Here is a 21,655-nt window from a genome sequence, read left to right on the forward strand (position 1 = left end):
TAAGAGTAAAAATAAGTATACAAAAGCAATTTACATTATAGATTAAATATATCAAGAGAATAAATTTATAGGTATCCATTAAATAAAGAACTTTATAAGTATAGAAAGCAGAAAAAAAAAACAGGTAGAGCATGTACAGTACATATACAGTGTGAGGATGTAATGTGGTAGTGCAGTTTTATATTTTGTGTAAACATTGCTCAAACAATAGCAGTATTAAGATGAAAAAAAGGGCCAGTGCAGTGCAAAAGAATCAATTTGTATGCTGTACGCCGTGTATCAGCAGAACGGTGAGTGGAATTTAAATGCCATACATTTAAGTGTGTATAGGTTTCAGCAGTAGATGTTTGTCAAGTTCAAATATTGCTCAATGTGTTAGTCCTAAAACAGTTTTGTACAGTGTGATTGCTGTTGGAACAAACAATCTCCCGTTGCACTTCTTTATACAACAGAGCTGAATGAGTTTTCTGCTAAAGGAGCTCCACTATTTTGTCGTTAGGTCATGGTGGGGGTGCGGTTTATTGTTTTTCAGGCATTTTCTTAGTAACATGGTGAATAAAAAACATGGTGACAGGGAGTTGTATTTCATAATGACCTTGTTTAAAGCCACAGCAGTTGCATATTGGTGGTTTTTTATTTAAACTCGTGAGCTTATGATCAGATCAACATCTCAACCACTGACCAACCACTTCTCCCTGCTAGTGACGTGGCGTGGTTACGAGGGCATCAGGTGGTGCAGTGCCAATGCTTAACTAAGAACCAATCCAAAACACCCAGTGACGGCTGGTCCTTATAATAGCTGGCATGCAAAAATCTTATATCTATAGCAATATAGTTGCTTATTTATGAAACTATTAGGATTGAGATATGAATTATATGACAAGATCTCAATATTGCACACTACTGCTGAATTCTTAAATTAGAATCTGCTGATCTGGAAATGTACCTGAATATGTAACATATTACATTATACTAATGCATTTATTCGAAAACATTTCCTTTCCTGTTACAGTTCGATCACATGGACTTCTATGATGGACACTAGAATAATTTATTCAAATGTGCCTGATTTGAATAGATTTGAATAGAAGAGTGTATAATCACTGGTATGGAGACACTTTCCTTTTAGGCAATGCTTATTTCATGGAAAAAGTGTTAATGCTTTCCAGCAGGAACAATCAATTAGTTTCCTGACACAGGAATCACTTGCCGTCTTGCAGACTTTACCCAGATGCTCTATAACATTATATATATAGATAAGAGCATAAAAGTGTATGTCGTTCATTAATATATCTATGTGTATTTATTGACAAATTGCTGTGGAATTGAAGGGCAACAAACTACTTAAAATAACGAATTTATTTACACTTTGCCTACAGTCTGGAGAGAAATCATCAACTCTTTCATGCCATCTTGTTTATTTTTCAGGTGAAAGTTAGTGCTGTTGTGCTTGGTGCCAAAATCAATCTATCAATCAAACAATGAATACATAAATAAAATATACAATAAATCACGGAAAAATACATAGATGGCAAATATACATTGAATCGAAAATAAGTGTCTCCATAATGAATGAGCCAGAAATTAATTAGAAATTTGGGAAAAATGCATATAAATATAAACATTTCCTTTGGTCTTAAGTGGACATGCATGTAAAACTAATACAGATTTAGAAAAATAACACTTTGGACTTTGATTTAATTGTAAGTATGATTTTGTTGCATAATAGTTTACACACAGTACAAAATAGTTTATATACTATTTATGTAATTTACTTGAATAATCGCCAATATATTTTTGGTGTGTGTGATTCAAGAAACGATCTGTTGTGAAGAAATGCACAGTGCCTGTATGAGGGTATGGCCTCAGTTGCTTTTCTGTAAGTGTGCCGTGTCTGTGTGTGTGTGTGTGTGTGTGTGTGTGTGTGTGTGTGTGTGTGTGATTGAGGAATGTGAAGGGTAAAAATTCAACTGAAATTGCATTAAATCTGGTTGTATTATACTGCACGATTTTTTATTTTCAACTACATTTAGGTTCCCTGTTATAGGCTATCCTGCAATTTTTGATATGCCCATTTATTCCCATTATTTTCAATATAAATTTCCATGAAAAGTTTCCTGGAAGAACTTTGCAACCCTGGTGGCAAGGAGCGAGGGAGAAACCTTGAGGGGATCCAGACTCGAAAGGGAACGAATAATCACCTCCAATGTCAATTAATTCCACCAAGTATCTCAGATGAGTCTTGTGTTGAGGTGGTGGTCACAGCTACATGGGCTGGATGAAAAAAATATGATGGTAAGAGATGCAAATGATGCACATGATGTCCTCACTGAAGTACATTGTATACTATGTAGGAACAGAGACAGAGGAATGAAGTGCATTTATTATAATTAGGCTACTTGTAAATGGGAAAAAAAAGTACGTTTTTGAGTGTGTAGCGAAATACTACGCAAGTGCATGTGACATTAACCCTGCCATAGTCAGGACAGATAGTAGATGCACTACAGGTGTCTCTGCCCCAGGTGATCGCGTGTCACGTGGTCGGTGACGCGTTCCTCCGGCAACACAAACCGGAACTAAAAGACGCTCATGCTCAGACGCGATGTAATTCCGTTCAGTTTGCTGTCCGCGCTTTAACACCTGGTTTCTTTATCCTGAACGGTGTGCTTTGAGTCTAGGATCAGGAGGTTCACTCTGTTTGTGAAAAATAGTGTTTGTTTATTTTATTTTTTGTGGCGATCATGGAGTTTTGATCATGCGCGGCGAGCTGCACGGCGGGGCTCCGGTGCACAAGGATCGGTCGCGCCCGCGCACTTCCTCGCTCTGCCATCGCTGCCTCCAGGCTACTTTCTGATTAAAACGAAACAACCAGCATCCTCAACCTCAACCCCAACGGTAATTGGAGTGTTGTTTCGCCATTCCGGCTCGGTTGACGCGGCATCAGTTAGCTAGCAACGCGCTTAGCTGAGTAAGTAGCGTTGGAAACTTAGACACGCTTGCGAAATGGCTCGCGTACAAATCATGCTATCGCGGAAGTCGTGCGCGTTTATGACATGCTGATCGCTGCAGGTACGTTGCTCATTTGTGTCCCAAGGGACTGGGTGTTGGCGAGGTGCATCTCCATAGTTCCGCTGCTTGTATTGTATTTCAGTGTTGTCCTGTTTCTTACATATGCAGTATTCTGTTTACGATCTAAGGTGACACACACACACACACACACACACACACACACACAGCTTTTGCATTGCGATGTAGGAGTTTGTAAGTTTCTTTAGGACTCATGATAATTATGCATGCCCCAGATACAAGAGTCTGATTGCTGGTTTTCCTGTAATTGGTTCTTATCTTACAAGTGAGCTCTTCTTCCAGTTCCCAGATCTTGATGGTTTGTAAGATAAGAGGAGGGGAAAAATGTGGACTGTCAGGGATGCTATTCAAAACCGGTTTTGTGAGGACAACCAGTAAACCTTTTTTCTCAGCAAATGATTTTGATGTGTTCATTTCTAACAGGAGACTCAAGAGACACATCATCTGTGCTGTTCACGATCTGCAATCTGGATACCATGAGACTGGCAGGTGTGTATACTTCCTATTTGTTCGCTTGTATTCGTAGAGCTTGAGTACTATAGGACAAAGATTGATATGATTGAGTAAACTGTTTGGATTTGAAATGGAAGATTGAGGTGGAATACGTTTTTTTAAATTATTATTTATTTTTTTATTTTTTTTGTTGGGGGGAAAGGGCGAACAGAGATCTAGTTGTCAGACCAGAAACAAAACCAATAGACCTACAACTAACGGATGGATGGATGGATGGATGGATGGATGGATGGATTCTTTGTCATTGCACAGGATACAACGAAATTGTCAGTCCTTATGGTTCATACAAATAAAATATTAAAATGAAAGAAACATAAGTGAGCCACTAAAATATTATGGTTTTGCACATTAAAAAAGTCTTCATACAGAACACTGTGCATTCCAGAATTTTATTATACAACTCCTGTAATCTGTAATAATAATAATAACAAAATAAAATAAAAAGACAATTGTCAGCAGCTTACATCTGTGTAACACAAATGATCACAATCCAAATTAATATTTCCTTCCACAGACGTCCCAGTCTAGTGGGAGGTGTTGTGATGTTTTAGGAAAATGCCTTGCAAACACAGGAGCAGCAGGAACTTGAACAGTATAGTTCACACACACACACACACACGATGCATATTTTATGTACATCCGAAAGATATGTGGATGTCTTTGCCGTTTTTTTCTCTTTTAAAAAAAAATTTTTTTTGTAGGCTCATTCTTTCTCAAAACATTCCCGCTGTCATCGCGTTTGTCGTCACGATCCGCATTTCAAATCAAAATCTTCGACCTTCTATTTACTAGGGGTTCATAACATCATAAACATCATGATTTAGTCAGTGTAACAATGTAATTACCTGTAATGATCTCTAATCATACAAATGCATGTTGTTTAAGACACCATTAGATTAGACATTAGATAAAGATAAATATTGGTTGTTTATCCCACAGTGTGTGAGGATAAAAGCCAGGTTCATATTTATTGAAAATTCATACATACATATATTTTGTGGAATCGTGTGGTACAAACCACACGTGTTTTTCAATGACATGAAACAACATTGAACAAGTGAAAAATGTAGTTGTTCTACATCACAGCACTTCCAATAGAAGGAAATTGAATTTAGTCCCCCAAAATAAAGTCTACTTTTTATATGAATAATAATTCATAATTAACTATGGAACAAGAATGTTCATTATCATTTAGAAATTGTATTTCCTTGTTTATTAATATATAATGAAATCTGGTTAATCTTCTATAGCAGCAACTCTGACATTATTAAAGCTGCCAGGCAAATCACAGATATATTTTATTTTACTTTTCATGCAATTTACAAGCTACAGGTGAGCAAATGCTGCACTGCATTTAAAACAGGTATTGTACTTCAATGCAAATCACTGCATAAGGCTCACAGACACCTCTAGTTTGTGAATACTGTTTCTTGTGCTGTTCACAAATGCAACTTAAAGCTCTTTTATGCAAAGAAGAAGCCATATGTGAACATGATCAGGAATTGCACCTGTCTTCTCTGAGCCGAAGCTCGTTTAAAATTGACTGCTCCAAAGTGGAAAACTCTTTTGTGGTCAGAAGAAATGGAAACCGTGGATGCCATGTCCTCTGGGTTAAAGAGAAGAGGGACCATCCGGCTTATCATCAGCACTTAGAAAAGTTCACATTAATGACAATGAAATAAGCAGTTTTACATTTGTAAAGACTACATCAATGCTGAATTCGATATTCAGGTTTTAGAGCAAAATATGCTTCCGTTGGGACGGTTTTTTTCTAGAGGAGGTCTAATCCACATACTAAATCTATTTTAACAGCATGGCTTTGTAGTAAAAGAGTTCTGGTGCTGAGCTGGCCTGACTGGAGCAAGGACTATTTATCAATCGAAAACATTTGGTGCATCATGAAATGAAAAATATGATAAAGAAGACCCTGGACTGTTGAGCAGCTAGAATCTTGATTCAGACACATGGGGCAACATTCCTCTTAAAAAACCCAATGTATCCCAGACTGTTCCATACATGTTCCAGATGTATAGGGGATCCTGCACAGTGTAAATATGACCCTTTTGTTGCAACAGTCAACTTCAAAATGACTGGATTTCTTCTTTAAAATGGTACATTTCCTCAGTAAAAAAAAAAAAATTATGGTTGATTTATTTATTTTTTTATTTTTTTATTTTTTGGGAAAAAAAATCTATCTTAAAAAAAAAAAAAAAAAAAAAATCCTAACTTGTTTCAAAATTCAAGTTGTAATAATTGTTCTTTAACAAATTTGATTGTGCGATTGAAAATATGTTGAAACTGTCTGGAAGGAAATATTTATTCAAAAGTGTGAGGTGATGTTTATTTAAGCTTGTCAGATAGAAGTGCTAGGGTGTACACAATAAGCACGAACTTAATTGGTGCCACATTAAAAAAAACATAAAAAAAAAGAAGGTTCTTTAAGAAAGCATTATAGTCAAAGGTAAATTGCTGAGGCATAAGTGAACTCAATTGTCACATTGATTATTTTCCTAAAACATAATGTCTTGTCATGTTTTAATTCTTATGATGACATGATTATGCTTTTTACATTGTGTAGTGTTCTGTAAAGAATTTAATCTCATAATAACCTAATTCCTTTCTGCTCAAATATTCAAATGTCCTGGTGAAAGGTGCTGGACACCTGATATTCCTGTCTCATATGCCACCCGGATGTGTAATTATTCCCCCCCCCCTCCCCCACACACACACACAAAAAAAAATCATGTACCACAGACTTTACCATAAGAAGCAAGCAAACGCACCTTCTATAGACACGTTAAGCATTCAGGTGCTTGTGTAGTTGTGTTCAGATATTCCAGGGTCATGAATCAGAATGGGATTCCAGTCCACCGCACATATGTACACACACTTATTTACATCTAGGTGTGAGGTCAAGCCTTCACAATGTCTCTGGGGTTTCCTCCTGGTACTCCAGAATCCTCCTCACATCCCAAAAAAATGTGTTGCAAGCTGACATTTTCAAATTGTCAATATGTGTGCTTTTGCAGTGCAACACACCAACCCAGGGTGTCCCCCTGTCATGTGCCCCAAGTTCCCTGGTTTAGGTTACAGGCTTCCCAGAACCCTATATAAGATAAATGTTAAGGAAATTAAATGGATGGCACTCTTTTTGTTTTAAAGTAAATAAATAAACTAAAAGAAACCAACTAGTTCTTGAACCTTATTTCGGGTGATACTTTTTACCCAATAGAAGGCGCACACTTATGGCGCGAGCTTTGGAAGCGCCTGCAGGTAAAATCTCTGGAATGGAAATAAGCACCCTATGCACCCACGTTGTGTTCAGGTTTCAATGCAAATGAGATGCGTGTTGTGGACCCGACCTCCTGCCTGCCTCTCACAGTGTTCATGGTTTAATGATTACTTTTATTTCTATTCACCTCACAGGGCCACTGCGTGCCTTCGCCATCGTGTTCCTCATAGGCTTGACCTGGCTTCTAGCAAGTTCCATACTGGGAGGAGATGGAGGTTCTGTTATGAAAATGTTCTTTATGGGTGAGCAGAAGAAAAACATACCCTTATTATTTTCTTTATTGACTATAGTGTTATCTCTTTGGTTTGTTTGGCGATCGCACTGCAGAACAGTAAATGTACTGTATGTTGAAGCACTACAACAAAAAAAGCTCAAATTTAACGAGGCGTGGTTCTTGTAGCCAGCACACACATTTTCATACGACCTCACGCACCAGTGTTGAAACACACCATCAGTTCCTGTTTGCTGCAACACCACAAACCAGGCTGCTTCCATTTCGATGTTCTTTTGAAATTGTGTATAAAAGTGTGATAAAATCAGGGTGGTGTGACATTGCTATAATCAGTGCTTCCTCCATCTTGTATTTTGGCAAGAGGTCACACCAGAAAAATATCGATCGTGCATAGGTCTTCGCATGATAGGAATGTGTAGAGTTTACCAAGACTGTTAAACTTAAAAACATAGACAACAATGGCAGGTGTATAAAATGAAACTAGAGTTAGCGCAGTGTCACTGTGGCTACTCACACCGTGATAAGATTTGTTTTGCGCATGCACAGAAAACGCTAAAGAATCCATAGCATTAGCCGCTAACCAGGATGCGACTAGCGGCTAACACTAGTGCTGTGGTTGTTTTTATGTCCAGCTTCAAGAATTTCTCTTAAAAAGAAGAAAATCCTGACAATTCCACAAAATATAGGAGTGAATGAATGAAGGATGGAAGGAATAAAGACATTTATTAAAGTATGCTGAAATGAGTAGAACGGTTAAGTAGATCATATCTTTAAAAACACAATGAAATATTAAAAGTAAAACACACACTTGCATACACATTTGTATTACCCAAATGGTTTTCTTTTATTAATTTTATTTAATCAATTTAATTTGTGCCAATTTAATTGATTACTCAGTTTTATTAATTTCAAATAGTGTATTGCATTAATGAGATTTATTCTATTTTATTTTATATATTATTTAACCAAGCAGAAATTTTGTTTAAAAAATGTTGATTACAAATGTTAGTAATAATAAACTGCGTTAATTGGAAAGAAAAAAAAAAGAAAAAAATTAATTATATTTATATGTTTATATTTCTTCTTCTTTCCCTTAACCGTAATACCGTAATACCCAACCTAAATAAATAGGTAGATAAATCAGGTCATTGCTCTTTGACTCCTCGACTAGGTGTAAATCTGACACTCCTACAAAACCTCTTTAATGCGCACATAATTTTCCATATAATAAACCATATTTAGTTTGTGCTGAACTCGTGATGTAATTACACAGATTTTTTATTTCAAATATTCATACAGTTCTACTAGTGTTAAACCTCTTCATCATTCACTAATCGTTTTCCATCATCCACAGGTACACAAGAGGAGCCCACTCCAGGTACACACTTTTTACCTCTCAGGAACATTATATGTGTTTTATTTGTGAGGCTTGGTTTAACAGTGCTCTCTATCTCATTTGTCACAGAACCGTGGCCTCACAGGTACAAGTGTGGCCTCTCAGCCCCATGTCCTCCGAAACACCTTGCGTTCCGTGTGATTTCTGGAGCGGCAAATGTTATTGGGCCCAAAATCTGTCTGGAGGATAAAATGTAAATATATTTGTCTGCTTTTCCGTTGTGTATCGTCCGAATGTCTCAACTTTTTGTTTTTAGCTTCTTTCTTAATACTTTATGCCGTTTTTGGGTATTTTTTATTATTATAATTATTTTTTTTTTCAAGATAAAATACTAGTATGTATCTTTTATAGAATTTGTGTACTATTTTTAAAATTTTTTATTTAATTTATTTAATTACTTAAATATTACAGGGTATACCGCTATAGGGAGCATGAGGTTTATTAATGTTTGAACCCCCCGATTTGTCAAAACTAATGTCGTACTTTTTTTCAATTTAAACACTACAACGTTAAACAATTTAGTTTGATCATAGCAGGTATAAACATCTGTGTCATCAGCATTCTCTCCTTTTTTAAAATTTTTTTTATTGTTTTTTTTAGCTTAGTTAAAAAACAGGAAATGGCTAAATTGGTTTGTGCTGACACTGACAGTTTTTGCTTCTTGTAAGTGAGCTGTTGGTATAAGAATCATAACATTGAGAACCTGTTAGAAATTTGGAAACAACTAGTCTTTATGGTTTTTTAAAACGTTTTGTTTATATGAAACAAACTAAATCAAAGGCAAAAACAGACAGGAATTGGACAGGGAATGTCTGGAAGGAAATTTAGTCGACAGAGGAGTGCAATATTTGACATTTTTGGCTCAAACAGAAGAACTTGCTTAAGAAGGGGAACAGGAGGGAAGATGTCAGCAGACTGCCTCACACTCTGTCAAACATGGAGGTGGAAGCTAAATGGTATTGGGTTGTTTTGGAGCATGGAAAGTTGGAGACCTATTCTGGGTGAAGTTCACCATACAACAAGACAACGACGCGGAGCATACGTCTAATCTCTGTAACGGTTATTAACAGAGCAAACAGTCAGCTGGAGTGTTATTTATATTATGGTCTGCTCAGTCACTCCACCTAAATCCTATTGAACTGCCCTGGGAAAAACAGGATCTCAAGATTATTTTTGCAAAGAGGCATAGCAAAGTATTTCTGTTTGATCAAAGTAAATTTTCAAATTGACATTTTCAGAAATCCTAGGCGTTTCCGCACTTTTAACAGGCCGTGTTTTTAAAGTAGCATTATTAAATGTTTAAAAATGCTGTTTGCTGTTTGCAGTAATGTAATTGTGTGGATAAAAAGTTTTGCTTGTTCAGTATTCGCCAGTTATACAATTATAAATGCATGCATACACAAAGGAGTTGTGAAACTAAAGGTATATTTGACCTATATAGCCAAGTCTACACAAAGCAAATGTGCCAGAGTTAAAACCTTTTGAACACCTACCCAGCGCAATATCCTGTTGTAGACAATGCAACTGTTTTATTTATGTTTCATTTTACTGCCTGCTCGAAGATCTTTCTCAGCCTGGAACTACTGTGTCTGCGGTATATTAGGAAGCACACATTGAGACCTAATGACTATGTGTGTTGCTCTTTTAGCCTCATCAGCAGTGTGAAGAATAATGTCGGCAGAGGACTTAACGTCGCCTTGGTAAATGGTAAGACTTCACGTGCAGCTGTAATTGTACTATATTGATGATTGCAAATACAATCTATACACTATACAGTTTGTGGATACAGATTTGTTTTGAAAACGGTCTTAGTCAGTATTATAATTCATCCCAAAGGTGTTCAACAGGGTTCAGATCTCTATAGCAAGTCATTCAAAAATTTCCACTTTAACCTATGTAAACCATATCTTCATGGAATCTCCTGAGTCAAGGGAAGGGAAAATGTATCCTATATACAGTGAGGAAAATAAGTATTTGAACACCCTGCTATTTTGCAAGTTCTCCCACTTAGAAATCATGGAGGGGTCTGAAATTGTCATTGTAGGTGCATGTCCACTGTGAGAGACATAATCTAAAAAAAAAAAATCTAGAAATCACAATATATGATTTTTAAACTATTTATTTGTATGATACAGCTGCAAATAAGTATTTGAACACCTGTCTATCAGCTAGAATTCTGACCCTCAAAGACCTGTTAGTCTGCCTTTAAAATGTCCACCTCCACTACATTTATTATCCTAAATTAGATGCACCTGTTTGTGGTCGTTAGCTGCATAAAGACACCTGTCCACCCCATACAATCAGTAAGAATCCAACTACTAACATGGCCAAGACCAAAGAGCTGTCCAAAGACACTAGAGACAAAATTGTACACCTCCACAAGGCTGGAAAGGGCTACGGGGAAATTGCCAAGCAGCTTGGTGAAAAAAGGTCCACTGTTGGAGCAATCATTAGAAAATGGAAGAAGCTAAACATGACTGTCAATCTCCCTCGGACTGGGGCTCCATGCAAGATCTCACCTCGTGGGGTCTCAATGATCCTAAGGAAGGTGAGAAATCAGCCCAGAACTACACGGGAGGAGCTGGTCAATGACCTGAAAAGAGCTGAGACCACCGTTTCCAAGGTTACTGTTGGTAATACACTAAGACGTCATGGTTTGAAATCATGCATAGCACGGAAGGTTCCCCTGCTTAAACCAGCACATGTCCAGGCACGTTTTAAGTTTGCCAATGACCATTTGGATGATCCAGAGGAGTCATGGGAGAAAGTCATGTGGTCAGATGAGACCAAAATAGAACTTTTGGGTTATAATTCCACTAAACGTGTTTGGAGGAAGAAGAATGATGAGTACCATCCCAAGAACACCATCCTTACTGTGAAGCATGGGGGTGGTAGCATCATGCTTTGTGGGATGTTTTTCTGCACATGGGACAGGGCGACTGCACTGTATTAAGGAGAGGATGACTGGGGCCATGTATTGTGAGATTTTGGGGAACAACCTCCTTCCCTCAGTTAGAGCATTGAAGATGGGTCGAGGCTGGGTCTTCCAACATGACAATGACCCGAAGCACACAGCCAGGATAACCAAGGAGTGGCTCTGTAAGAAGCATATCAAGGTTCTGGCATGGCCTAGCCAGTCTCCAGACCTAAACCCAATAGAGAATCTTTGGAGGGAGCTCAAACTCCGTGTTTCTCAGCGACAGGCCAGAAACCTGACTGATCTAGAGAAGATCTGTGTGGAGGAGTGGGCCAAAATCCCTCCTGCAGTGTGTGCAAACCAGGTGAAAAAGTACAGGAAACGTTTGACCTCTGTAATTGCAAACAAAGGCTACTGTACCAAATATTAACATTGACTTTCTCAGGTGTTCAAATACTTATTTGCAGCTGTATCATACAAATAAATAGTTAAAAAATCTTACATTGTGAATATATATTGTGTATAAATAATTTCCAGTAATAATGCCTGCATATACTGCAGCGCTTGAGAGCCAAATGATCAAACAAATGCCTGGCTTTGTTCATTTGCCTCAACCATGCACAACAAGCCACATTTACATGCATAAAGTGTGTGTGTGTGTGTGTGTGTGTGTGTGTGTGTGTGTGTGTGTGTGTGTGTGTGTGTGTGTGTGTGTGTGTGTGTGTGTGTGTGTGTGTGTGTGTGTGTGTGTGTGTGTGTGTTCTTTTATCAATTCAACCAGTAAGTCATACGTTTTATCTGTTTATAGTCATTTCATCGTTTGGATTATCTCCAAGACAAGCTAGTTTCTTTTTTTTTTTTTTCTTCTTCTTCTTGAAGTTTATAAAATGAAAAATGTTACCAAACCTGAGTGTCTTCTGTCCTGAAGAATTTAGTTCAGCTGTTACTGTTTATAAGAACTGAAACTAAAAATACCTTGCAAAAAAACAATGCATACCTCCATAAAGAAACCTTAATCAACCAACACTAATTTTTTGTTGTTGTTTTTTTTATCCTACATCTGTTATTGCTGAAACTATAAATTAGTGTTAGATTTAGTGTTTTTAATATAGACCTGTGCTGGTAACCAAAATGAATTAAAAGATTCTGACCAGTGGTGAACAGTAACTAAGTAAATGTAATTTGTTACTGTACTTGAGCAGCTTTTTCATGTGTGTGTATATATACTTTACTGAAGTATTTCCATTTGGGGAGACTTTTACTTTAACTTCACTCAATTTTGTTATTTTTGAGTGGATAAAAATGTAAGTGGTCAAGCACGCAGCAAGCCACCAATCAGGGTAGAGCGCACGGTCTGTTCTGAACTTGTTTTGATTGGCCCTTGGTGATATCTACTGGGCACAAACATATACAGTTCAGCATCAGTTCAACAGCAAGCAGTGAAAGTAATCAATGATGGAAGACTCTACTGACTCTAACTTGCGACACAGCCATGGTCGGATTTGCACTTTTATTTATTTATTTATTTTTAAGTAGGTTTTTTTGTGCTTTGACTCAAGTAAAGGTTTAAAGAGAGAATGTACTTTTACTGTAGTCATTATTTTCCAAATTTTATTCAAGTACATGTTTTGTGTACTTCAACCCCCCCCCCCCCCCCCACTGATTCTCACCAATCAGATTCTTCATGCCACTGTGATGCATATATAATTAGAGGTATTGGTGAATATACTGTATTGTAATTTAATACAGTGTATATATTGCTCAGTTGTATTAGCGTGTTAGTTAATCCTGTTTTGAATTGTATTCGCATGATTTATGTTGCTCATCATGATATTAACACTTTGTTCCTTTTGTCAGGGGTCACTGGAGAGCTTTTGGAAACGAGTTCATTTGACATGTGGGAAGGAGGTTGGTTTTGTCAAATCCTATCTGTATTCATCAGAGTCTGAATGCTGGCGTAACCGTTTTTCTTGTGGTTTCCACAGACGTATCCGATCTGCTAAAGTTTCTGCGGCCTCTCCATGAAGGAACCCTAGTGTTCGTGGCATCCTTTGACGACCCTGCCACTAAGTAAGCGCATACCTACTGCATCACCGCTCCCTCTCGTGATGCCCAAATCAATCATGTAATACACGGCTATTCCTTAGTATCAGGTCCCTACGTGAGCTAATTATTGTGCGGATTTCAGGATGAACGATGAGGCGAGGCGGCTGTTCGAAGAGCTCGGCAGCACGGCGGTAAAAGAGCTGGCATTTAGGGACAGCTGGGTGTTTGTGGGAGCCAAAGGAATAGAAAACAAAAGCCCATTTGAGCAGGTAGGTGCAGCATTTACTATGAAAAAAATATATATTTTGACCTTTTTTTTTTTTTTTTTTTTTTTATTGCTAAATATAATGCAATAAATCTACAGAAATCAGGTATAGAAACTAATTAAGAAAACTACATAGACTGAAATTGTTTCTAATTACCTTTATTATATACCATGTATATGAATATAAATTTAAATCAGAGGTAATGAACATCAATTAACTTAATTTTTTACTTTCTAGTGTTGATTAATTTATTTTACAGCTGTGTGTGTGTGTGTGTGTGTGTGTGTGTGTGTGTGTGTGTGTGTGTGTGTGTATGTATATAACTACTGTAATTATACGTCATAGCAGGAACCTACATATTCCACAAAATATTAAACCTTAAATTTAATCAGAATGTTGTAAACTGTTTTATTGATTCATAAAATAATTTGTGGTTGTGGTTTAAGGGGAATAAACCATGTCAGGATCTTTTGGTTGCATCACACCACCCTACTAATGATTTCTTTTCTTTATTTTTTTCCTTCTATAAAGACACACCCTCTGTTGAATGAATGATGTTGATATGTGTTTATTCCATTTGAGACATGTACTAGATGGAAACACAAGTAGCTTCATAAAGTCTTGCATATTCTTAGAAGAAAATGCTAAATTTCTGACATTGCTAAAGATTAATTATTTTTTTTATTGCCTGTCAAGACTGAGGAAAAAGTAAATGTTCCATGTTAAATCTGTCAATTTAAACCCCTCTGTTTCTCTGTTCGTTTTTCTTTTCCAGCGAATGAAGAACAGCAAAAGCAGTAATAAATACGAGGGGTGGCCCGAGGCTTTGGAGATGGACGGCTGCATTCCTTTACGTGCCCCCCTTGAGACCTAAGCTCTCGATCAAACGTACAAGGAAATGCACAATGAACTTTACCACTAATTCAAACTGCTTCAGTCAGACACTCAATGAACTTACACTACCTAAACCGTTTCAGAACGCTGGAACACTTCGAATCCAATTCCTGGAGATAATTCGAACAAATCTTTCTCTTGTAAAAATGAGCAAACACAAATGTATGACTTTAAAAGATGGTTAAATATTAAAAGAAGAAAAACTAATGTTTGATGAGGTATGCAAAATACCAGATAAGTGTGAGAAGACTAAAATATGTCAGTCAGGACTGCTGTATATTAGCCCTAAACACTTTTATATGTAAAGCGTTAAATTAACGTTACTAATCCATGCCTCTGTTGACAAATGGCGCTTCATAGATAGACTTAGAATGTTTTCGAAAAGTTCCTGGTACCTGGTGTTAGGGTGTACTAGTGTTCTGAAATAAAGAGTGGCTGTCTTTTTGATACAATTTTACTTAATTTAATTTGAACCAAGATGAGTGTGCGCTGTATGATAAGTAGAATTGGTCAAATAAAAAAATGTGATCATATATAAGTTTAAAAGGTATCATGCAAAAAAAATAAATAAAAAAATAATAATTCACCAGCTTCATAAGTAGGTGTGTTATTAGGCTATGCCCAGTAGAGGGCGACAAAGATTCAAGAAAGCATACAGCGTGGAAGTGGCAAAAAAGATTTTAACAAAACCCTCCTTAATGAAAACTAATGGTTTCTATGGCGTTTCTACTGGTTGTTTGTTGCCTCCTAGTGGTAGTATAGTTATGTCTAGTGGACACCATTAAGGACCAGTACCATTAACTCTTAAAATTCTGTAAAGCTGCTTTAAGACAATGTCTGTTGTGAAACGCGCTATAGAAATAGACTTGACGACTTGACCAGTAGAACACCTGTGGCAAACTACTGGACACTTCAAGACCATTAGAATCACGCATTCTAATACGTTTCTAGAATGCTTTCTCTGATTTGATAAATATGATTTAATGATGTGCACAATTAATTTATTGGTATTAATGGTTAACTGTTAATGGTTTGTAATGGTGTATGTAGTGCAAATGATTGGACTGAATGATTGGACATGGATTTTTTTTTTTCTCAGCAGGGTTTTTATATACAGCACTATTAAGGGAAAAAATGATTGTGATTGTAGAATTCTTAAATAGACACACGTCACATTATTTCGCAAAGAGGATAAATGGAATGCATTTAATCGAAGGATGAGGATGAGTTTGGTTTATAGTGGAGTAGCTTTCACTTACTACACATGCTCTTCAGATTCCATATTATTATAGCTATAGGAATGCGTATTTAAATGTTCAGTGAATTAGTGGCATTGATGTATGAAGACTGTGTGTATATACTGTATATGCAGTGTTAAGTTTACTCAAGGATTCCTGAGAAACAGCATGTTTTAGACAATGACTTTCATTAGTTGCGCTTGCAAATTGTGGGCTGGGTGGACTTTTTTTTGTGTCTGTTACACACCTGGATTTGAACAGTTTTCTCATTTGTTTTGGTTTTTTTTCTCATCCTGACAGACTTTTTGAAAATCAGATTGGATATGGTCTATTTGTAAATCCTTAACTGTCTACACAGCTGTTCCATACAGTTCAAATCTGGGTATAGAGCACTAAGAGTCCTAATCCACCATCTATGATGTATAATTTTGCATAAGGGTAATGAAGAGTAACCTCTCAGACTAGTATGACTTTTTGGGCACTTCAGAGCAAGGTTTTGTCAAAGACCTCCCTGTTTTCGGGTGCGTTTATTTGTTGTTTGATTCTGACCAGTCTCGGAGGAGCAACCTCATAGCATGTGCCTACTAACTGTAAGATAGTTTGTCTCATTAGATGTGTCGATCATAAAATCATACTGATACTGTTATCCCTGCTGTGATCTTCTGAAGCTCAGTTTGAAAGGCCTTTAGGATTAAAACCCCTTCTAGTCAAGTCAAGTTTATTTCTATAGCGCTTTTCACAACAGACATGGTCTCAAAGCAGCTTTACAGAAATCAACAGTTAAGGTGAATGATGTGTGTTTATCCCTGATGAGCAGCCGTGGCGACTGTGGCAAGGAAAAACTACCTTAGATGTTATTAGAAAGAAACCTTGAGAGAAACCAGACTTAAAAGTGGAACCCATCCTCATTTGGGTGACATCAAGAGTGTGATCAGACATTTTTTAACAATACAGAACACTGGAGAGTGAGAACTAACATGAGTACTGGAGTATAAGATTATAAGTCCAGTTACTGAGTTTAAAGAGATGACCAGCTTTAAGAATCCTACCGATCCAAAATCTTTATTTCACAACAGTGGAGCCCAACATTCTCCATGGAACATTAAAAGCTTTAGAAAATATTCTAGCCCCTTGCTGAAAAAATGTTATCCCTGATGTATGTGGAATGTCCTTTCATGACCTGGTTTTTGGTCTGACATTATTGTGAATTATGGGACCTTATGAATGTGGGTGTGTGCCTTTCTAAATTATATCCAGTCGGTTGAATTTGCCGCAGGTGCACCCAGTCAAGTTCTGAAAACATCATAAGGTAATCACAGCAAATGCAGTTGGAGTTCTTTAGATTTAATAAAAACCTAAAATCTTACATTCGACTGTCATATTTTAAAAAGAAAGGCAAGAAGATGAAGGGGAAACACAAAGATGGAAGAAGAGATAAAAAATGATAAAATAAATGGAGAAAGATGGATGAAGGAAGACAAAAAAAGACAAGAAATTTAAAACAGATGAGGGAAGTTGATTATTGTATGTCGATTGATGATCAAAATATACATTTAATTCATTTTAAATAAAACCTAGAAGACAATTACAACAACTACAACTCGCTATCAACCAGAGGTACAGAGTTTCCTTTCGAGACTGCTGCCTCTGAAAGTTCCCTCCTCGTGTCATCTCGGGGAGGTTTCCATCGTACTTGTTGCTGATAACGGATTAGAAATGGATCCTCTTAAATCCTCAATGAAATCTAGTGTGTCAACATACAAAGTACAGGTTGTGAGCTTCTCTTTTAATGATGTGGTTCAATCCACAATGCTAAAGATTTTTATACACATCCTGCTTTGCTTTAGTGAACCTTTAAAAAAATGCAATGATAGAAGAACTCTTCCAACAAAAAAAAAAACAACAACCCATTTCCAGATATTAAGAAGTGATCTCTACAAAGTGCCATTTGTTATCCAAAAGGCCACAATGAATTTATTGCTTTGAGGCTGCATGGTCAGTTTATGTACAATGACGGGATAAAGTTCACAATCCAGGCTTCCTTAAATAACCGTAAATAGAACACCACCAAATCATCTTGTACACAATCGAAAGGAGATTTTTAAGTACACCAAAACCTGTAGTCTTTAAAGGCAGGAATTTGAAAGTCAGCTGATAAAGGTGGAGAAGAGAACTTCCTGATACCAGCTTTAATAGGCATATTGACACTGATATCATTCTGCACTTCCATTCAATATCGAGTTAAATTTTGCTAATGCTATTTACATATTGATCCTTCTTTATCTTCTCACAAGATAACTATAAAATCCCCAATGTACCCATTTTTTTATCTGGCACTAAAGATGGAATAAATTGTCTCCCGCATTTTTTTGTACACATACATATACTGTATATATTCACATACACACGTACATTTATGGCATTTGATACATACCCTTATCTAAAGCGACTCACATTTATCACTTTTATACAACTGTGCAGTTATGGGGTTAAGGGCCTTGCTCAGAGTCCCAGGAGTGGCAGCTTGGTGTGGCTGGGAGTTGAACTCATGACCTTCAGATCCAAAGTCTAATGTCTTGGACTGGTCTGGTCTCTCAGTGTGAAAGTGTTATTTAAATATGTGAAGTCAAGTCCAATTTGTGACTTGACGATACTGCATTTTAGTAACCGTGCCTGAATTAAGAGGCTTTGCAACAGCACTATAAAGCTTTTCTTCGTGGGTCTAATTATGCGTCTAATTGGTTTGCGTTCCCGAGCAGGCGTCTAGACGCAGGAGCGCGCACCTTCAGCCCTCCCCGTTCCTAAACACAGTGGCATGAGGAGTGGCACAGTGCGTGACAGCACCGACTACAATACAGACCCCTCGAACGCCTTGTATTGGTTAAATAGGTTAAAAAATGGACATGCATTACACTTGGGGGAAAATAATAGCAGTTTCCGCTCAACGACATTATAGATAGTACTGTACGAGGCCCAACACTTCAGGGCATGCAGATCTTGGAAACTAATAAATCTCCTGATTGTTTTCCTATTACAGCACTTTCAATAGTATAGCTTATAGTATAGTATGCGAAATCACAATGCTTTTTTTTCTGCACATTTACACACACACACAAAAAAAAAAAACGCTTATTTACTGGCGTGCGCGCTCCCGAGCAGGAGCGCGCACATTCAGCCCTCCCCGTGCCGTGTCTCCCGTCCAGAACGCGCATTGAGGAGAGACGCGGTCCGTCACAGCCCTGCCACAGCGCAGACACCATCACCACCATCTCCGGCTTGTGAATTTATGTAAAAAAAAAAAAAAGAATGAATAAGCAAAGGAAATATGAAATTGTGCACATGTAGGCTTTATTCGGCCCGGCATGGAAAGCAGCAGCGGTAGCAGAATTCGTATGGGAATCTGTGTGTGCGCGCTCCCGCTCCTGCGCCCGCGCCCGCGCCCGCGCTCACTGGGGGATTTAACCACGGCGCTCGAAACAGCCTGACGGTAGACGTTTTATAGCCAAGGAATATATATATATTTTTTTTAAAGAGCACACATATTTAATTCTTTGGTTTCAGGTGTCTAGTGGAATGTCAGCAATTAATTCATTGGGCTGTTTGGTGTTATGAGGAATAAATAGTAAGCAGCTTTTGTTCGCAGCCGCCGGTGTGTACATACAAAACGACAGCACGGCGGCGGAAGATGCCTCATACCGGGTGAGTAGCATATAATAATAACAACAATAACGAGCTCTATAAATAATAAATGCGCATGAACATGAAATATATTTGACAGGATAAACACATTAATGCACAGGAATCTTTATCTGGTTAATGTGAACGAGGGTTTATATAAACAAGATGCGTTTAAATGTGGACGTCCAGGTTTTCTTCCGTGCTTTTCCGGACTTTTTTTACTGGAGCACAAAATCCGAGTAGTTTTTTTAAAGTGATATTTAAAGAAAATGACTCAAACGCATTGTTGTTGTTTTTTTTTTTTTTTTTTTTTTTTTGGGTTGGTGTAGTAACAGGTTGGCATCATCCATATCTCCAGGTATCCAATCATCACTATCTCAGGTTCAGGTGATTATTTTAATGTCCACTATAGCAATACAAAAATACTGACTCCGGGAAACGCCATGATGGTGATCATTTGTCTGTTTTCCATCTTTATTATATTAGACAATATTTACCAGCATGCACTCACACCTTAAAGCAAACATTTTGTCTCCTACAAACGAGGGAATCGTGAACAATATATGAAAAGTTGCTCCATGTGTTGCTTGTGCAATGTTTTTCCTTATAAAAATATTCAGAACATGATCTACCCAAATAAAAATGAGATGAGGGAACATCTGGACACACAAATATTATTTGGAAAACTATTGACTTCCGGTCCGGAAATTGTGTTCGTGTTTGCTCTAAAGAGCCGGTGTGGATCCTGGGGGCGGAGCTATAGGAGCATGGGCGGGGATGTGGGAGGGGCTTAGGGAGTACAAATCATTCAATTGTTAAGTAATCCAGCTAATCTTTGGAAGAAAAAAACAACAAAACAAAATACAAATCACTAATCCGATCTAGTTAATTTGAGATTGTGGTAGATTGGAACGTAGGCAGTATATAGAGCAATTGTTTCATGCAGTTTTTGTATTCAGGCAAATTTCAAGTGAAGTAGGTTTTTATTGTCATTCCGTACGGGTGTAATAATGCACAAAATTCGGCACAAAATTCACGGTCCGGGACGTACCTCGGTTTTTATGTCACAGTTCGGTTAATTTCAGTACAGTTAAGGGGAAAGAAATGCAAAACACAAAACTGCTTGTTTTTTTTTTATTGTTAATTATATTAACATTTGTGATCGTCTACATTTGTACAGTTTACATTTTGAAAACAATTTTAAATAAAATTAAAATTATTTAATAATAAATTAAATTAATTCATTAAATTTGTATTATATTCATGATTCGCACGTTCGATTTGGCACATGTTTTTACGCTGGATGCCCTTCCTAACGTAACCCTCCCCATTTATCCGGGCTTGAGACCGGCACTAAGAGTGGCTGGGGTTGGTTCCCTGACCGGGGATCGAACCCGGGCCACAGCGGTGAGAGCGCCGCATACTAACCACTATGGAAAAATTTAATGTTAGACCCCATTTGGGTAATACAGATGTGTATATGTGTGTGTGTGTGTGTGTGTGCGCGCATGTTTGTGTTTTACATTTAATATTTAATTTTCTAAAGATATGATCTACTTAACTGTTTTACTTATTTCAGCATACTTTACCGAATCTCTTCATTCCTTCCATTCTTGATTCTGTCACTCGCTCGACATGTGGAATTGGTAGGATTTTCTCCCTTTTTTAAGAGAAATTCTTGAAGCTTGACATAAAACGATAAAGCCACAGTGACACTGCGCTAACTCTAGTTTATTTTGCATACCCCTGGCATTGTTACGTATGTTTTCAAATTTAATAATAATAGAAAAATGCACTCACAGTGCAAGGCAGAGTCTAAACAAACATCCGGTCCGACATCGAATACGTTCCTGAGAGAACTCAAATCACATGTACCAAACAGAAAGCCTTGTCCCGGAAAATTTTGGTATGAATACATGTACTGTTACACCCCTAAAATACGGTACAGTAAATCCTAAAACAAAATAGCATTCACCCAGAGCAAATGTGCTACACAAGACAACATAAATTAACGAAAAGATGCAGAGCTACACACACAAATATGGGGCAAAAAACCCTAAATAAGACACTGAGACAGTAGCCACAATGACGGTGTA

The 21,655-nt window shown here is 37.4% G+C and overlaps 2 protein-coding genes across 12 annotated transcripts in view; both read left to right on the top strand.

Moving 5' to 3' along the window:
• Window positions 1-223: 223 nt before the first annotated feature.
• Window positions 224-15,095, top strand: fam3a (FAM3 metabolism regulating signaling molecule A). Of its 3 annotated transcripts, none has more exons than XM_083569493.1 (10): window positions 224-290; window positions 3,511-3,576; window positions 7,027-7,134; window positions 8,479-8,502; window positions 8,590-8,713; window positions 10,169-10,227; window positions 13,295-13,345; window positions 13,423-13,507; window positions 13,626-13,752; window positions 14,525-15,095. In XM_083569493.1, the coding sequence occupies exons 1-10, from the start codon at window positions 263-265 to the stop codon at window positions 14,621-14,623; spliced, it is 771 nt and encodes a 256-aa protein (XP_083425619.1). In that variant the 5' UTR covers window positions 224-262; the 3' UTR covers window positions 14,624-15,095. The 3 variants fall into 3 exon arrangements, with proteins under 3 accessions (XP_083425619.1, XP_083425621.1, XP_083425620.1); XM_083569495.1 differs by lacking the exon at window positions 224-290 and adding an exon at window positions 2,540-2,895; XM_083569494.1 differs by lacking the exon at window positions 224-290 and adding an exon at window positions 2,568-3,069.
• A 3,929-nt stretch (window positions 15,096-19,024) lies between these two features.
• The window catches only part of wnk3 (WNK lysine deficient protein kinase 3), a 55,329-nt gene continuing 52,698 nt past the window's right edge, over window positions 19,025-21,655 (top strand). For 4 of the 9 annotated variants that reach the window (XR_014538113.1, XR_014538114.1, XM_083570458.1 and 1 more), the window contains exon 1: window positions 19,025-19,580. The gene's annotated coding sequence lies outside the window, so the exon portion shown is untranslated. The remainder of the gene's footprint in view (window positions 19,581-21,655) is intronic. The other 5 variants (XM_083570460.1, XM_083570461.1, XM_083570455.1 and 2 more) reach the window with 4 other exon arrangements.

This window comes from Silurus aristotelis, assembly GCF_946808225.1.
Source record: "Silurus aristotelis genome assembly, chromosome: 19".
Lineage (NCBI taxonomy): Eukaryota > Metazoa > Chordata > Actinopteri > Siluriformes > Siluridae > Silurus > Silurus aristotelis.

Excerpts from the sequence above, each read along its gene's own strand:
- fam3a (XM_083569493.1), top strand. The coding sequence starts at position 263 with ATGCTGTACGCCGTGTATCAGCAGAACG. Across the intron at positions 8,503-8,589 it reads ACAAGAGGAGCCCACTCCAG|AACCGTGGCCTCACAGGTAC; the intron begins GTACACACTTTT and ends CATTTGTCACAG. Across the intron at positions 10,228-13,294 it reads TAACGTCGCCTTGGTAAATG|GGGTCACTGGAGAGCTTTTG; the intron begins GTAAGACTTCAC and ends TCCTTTTGTCAG.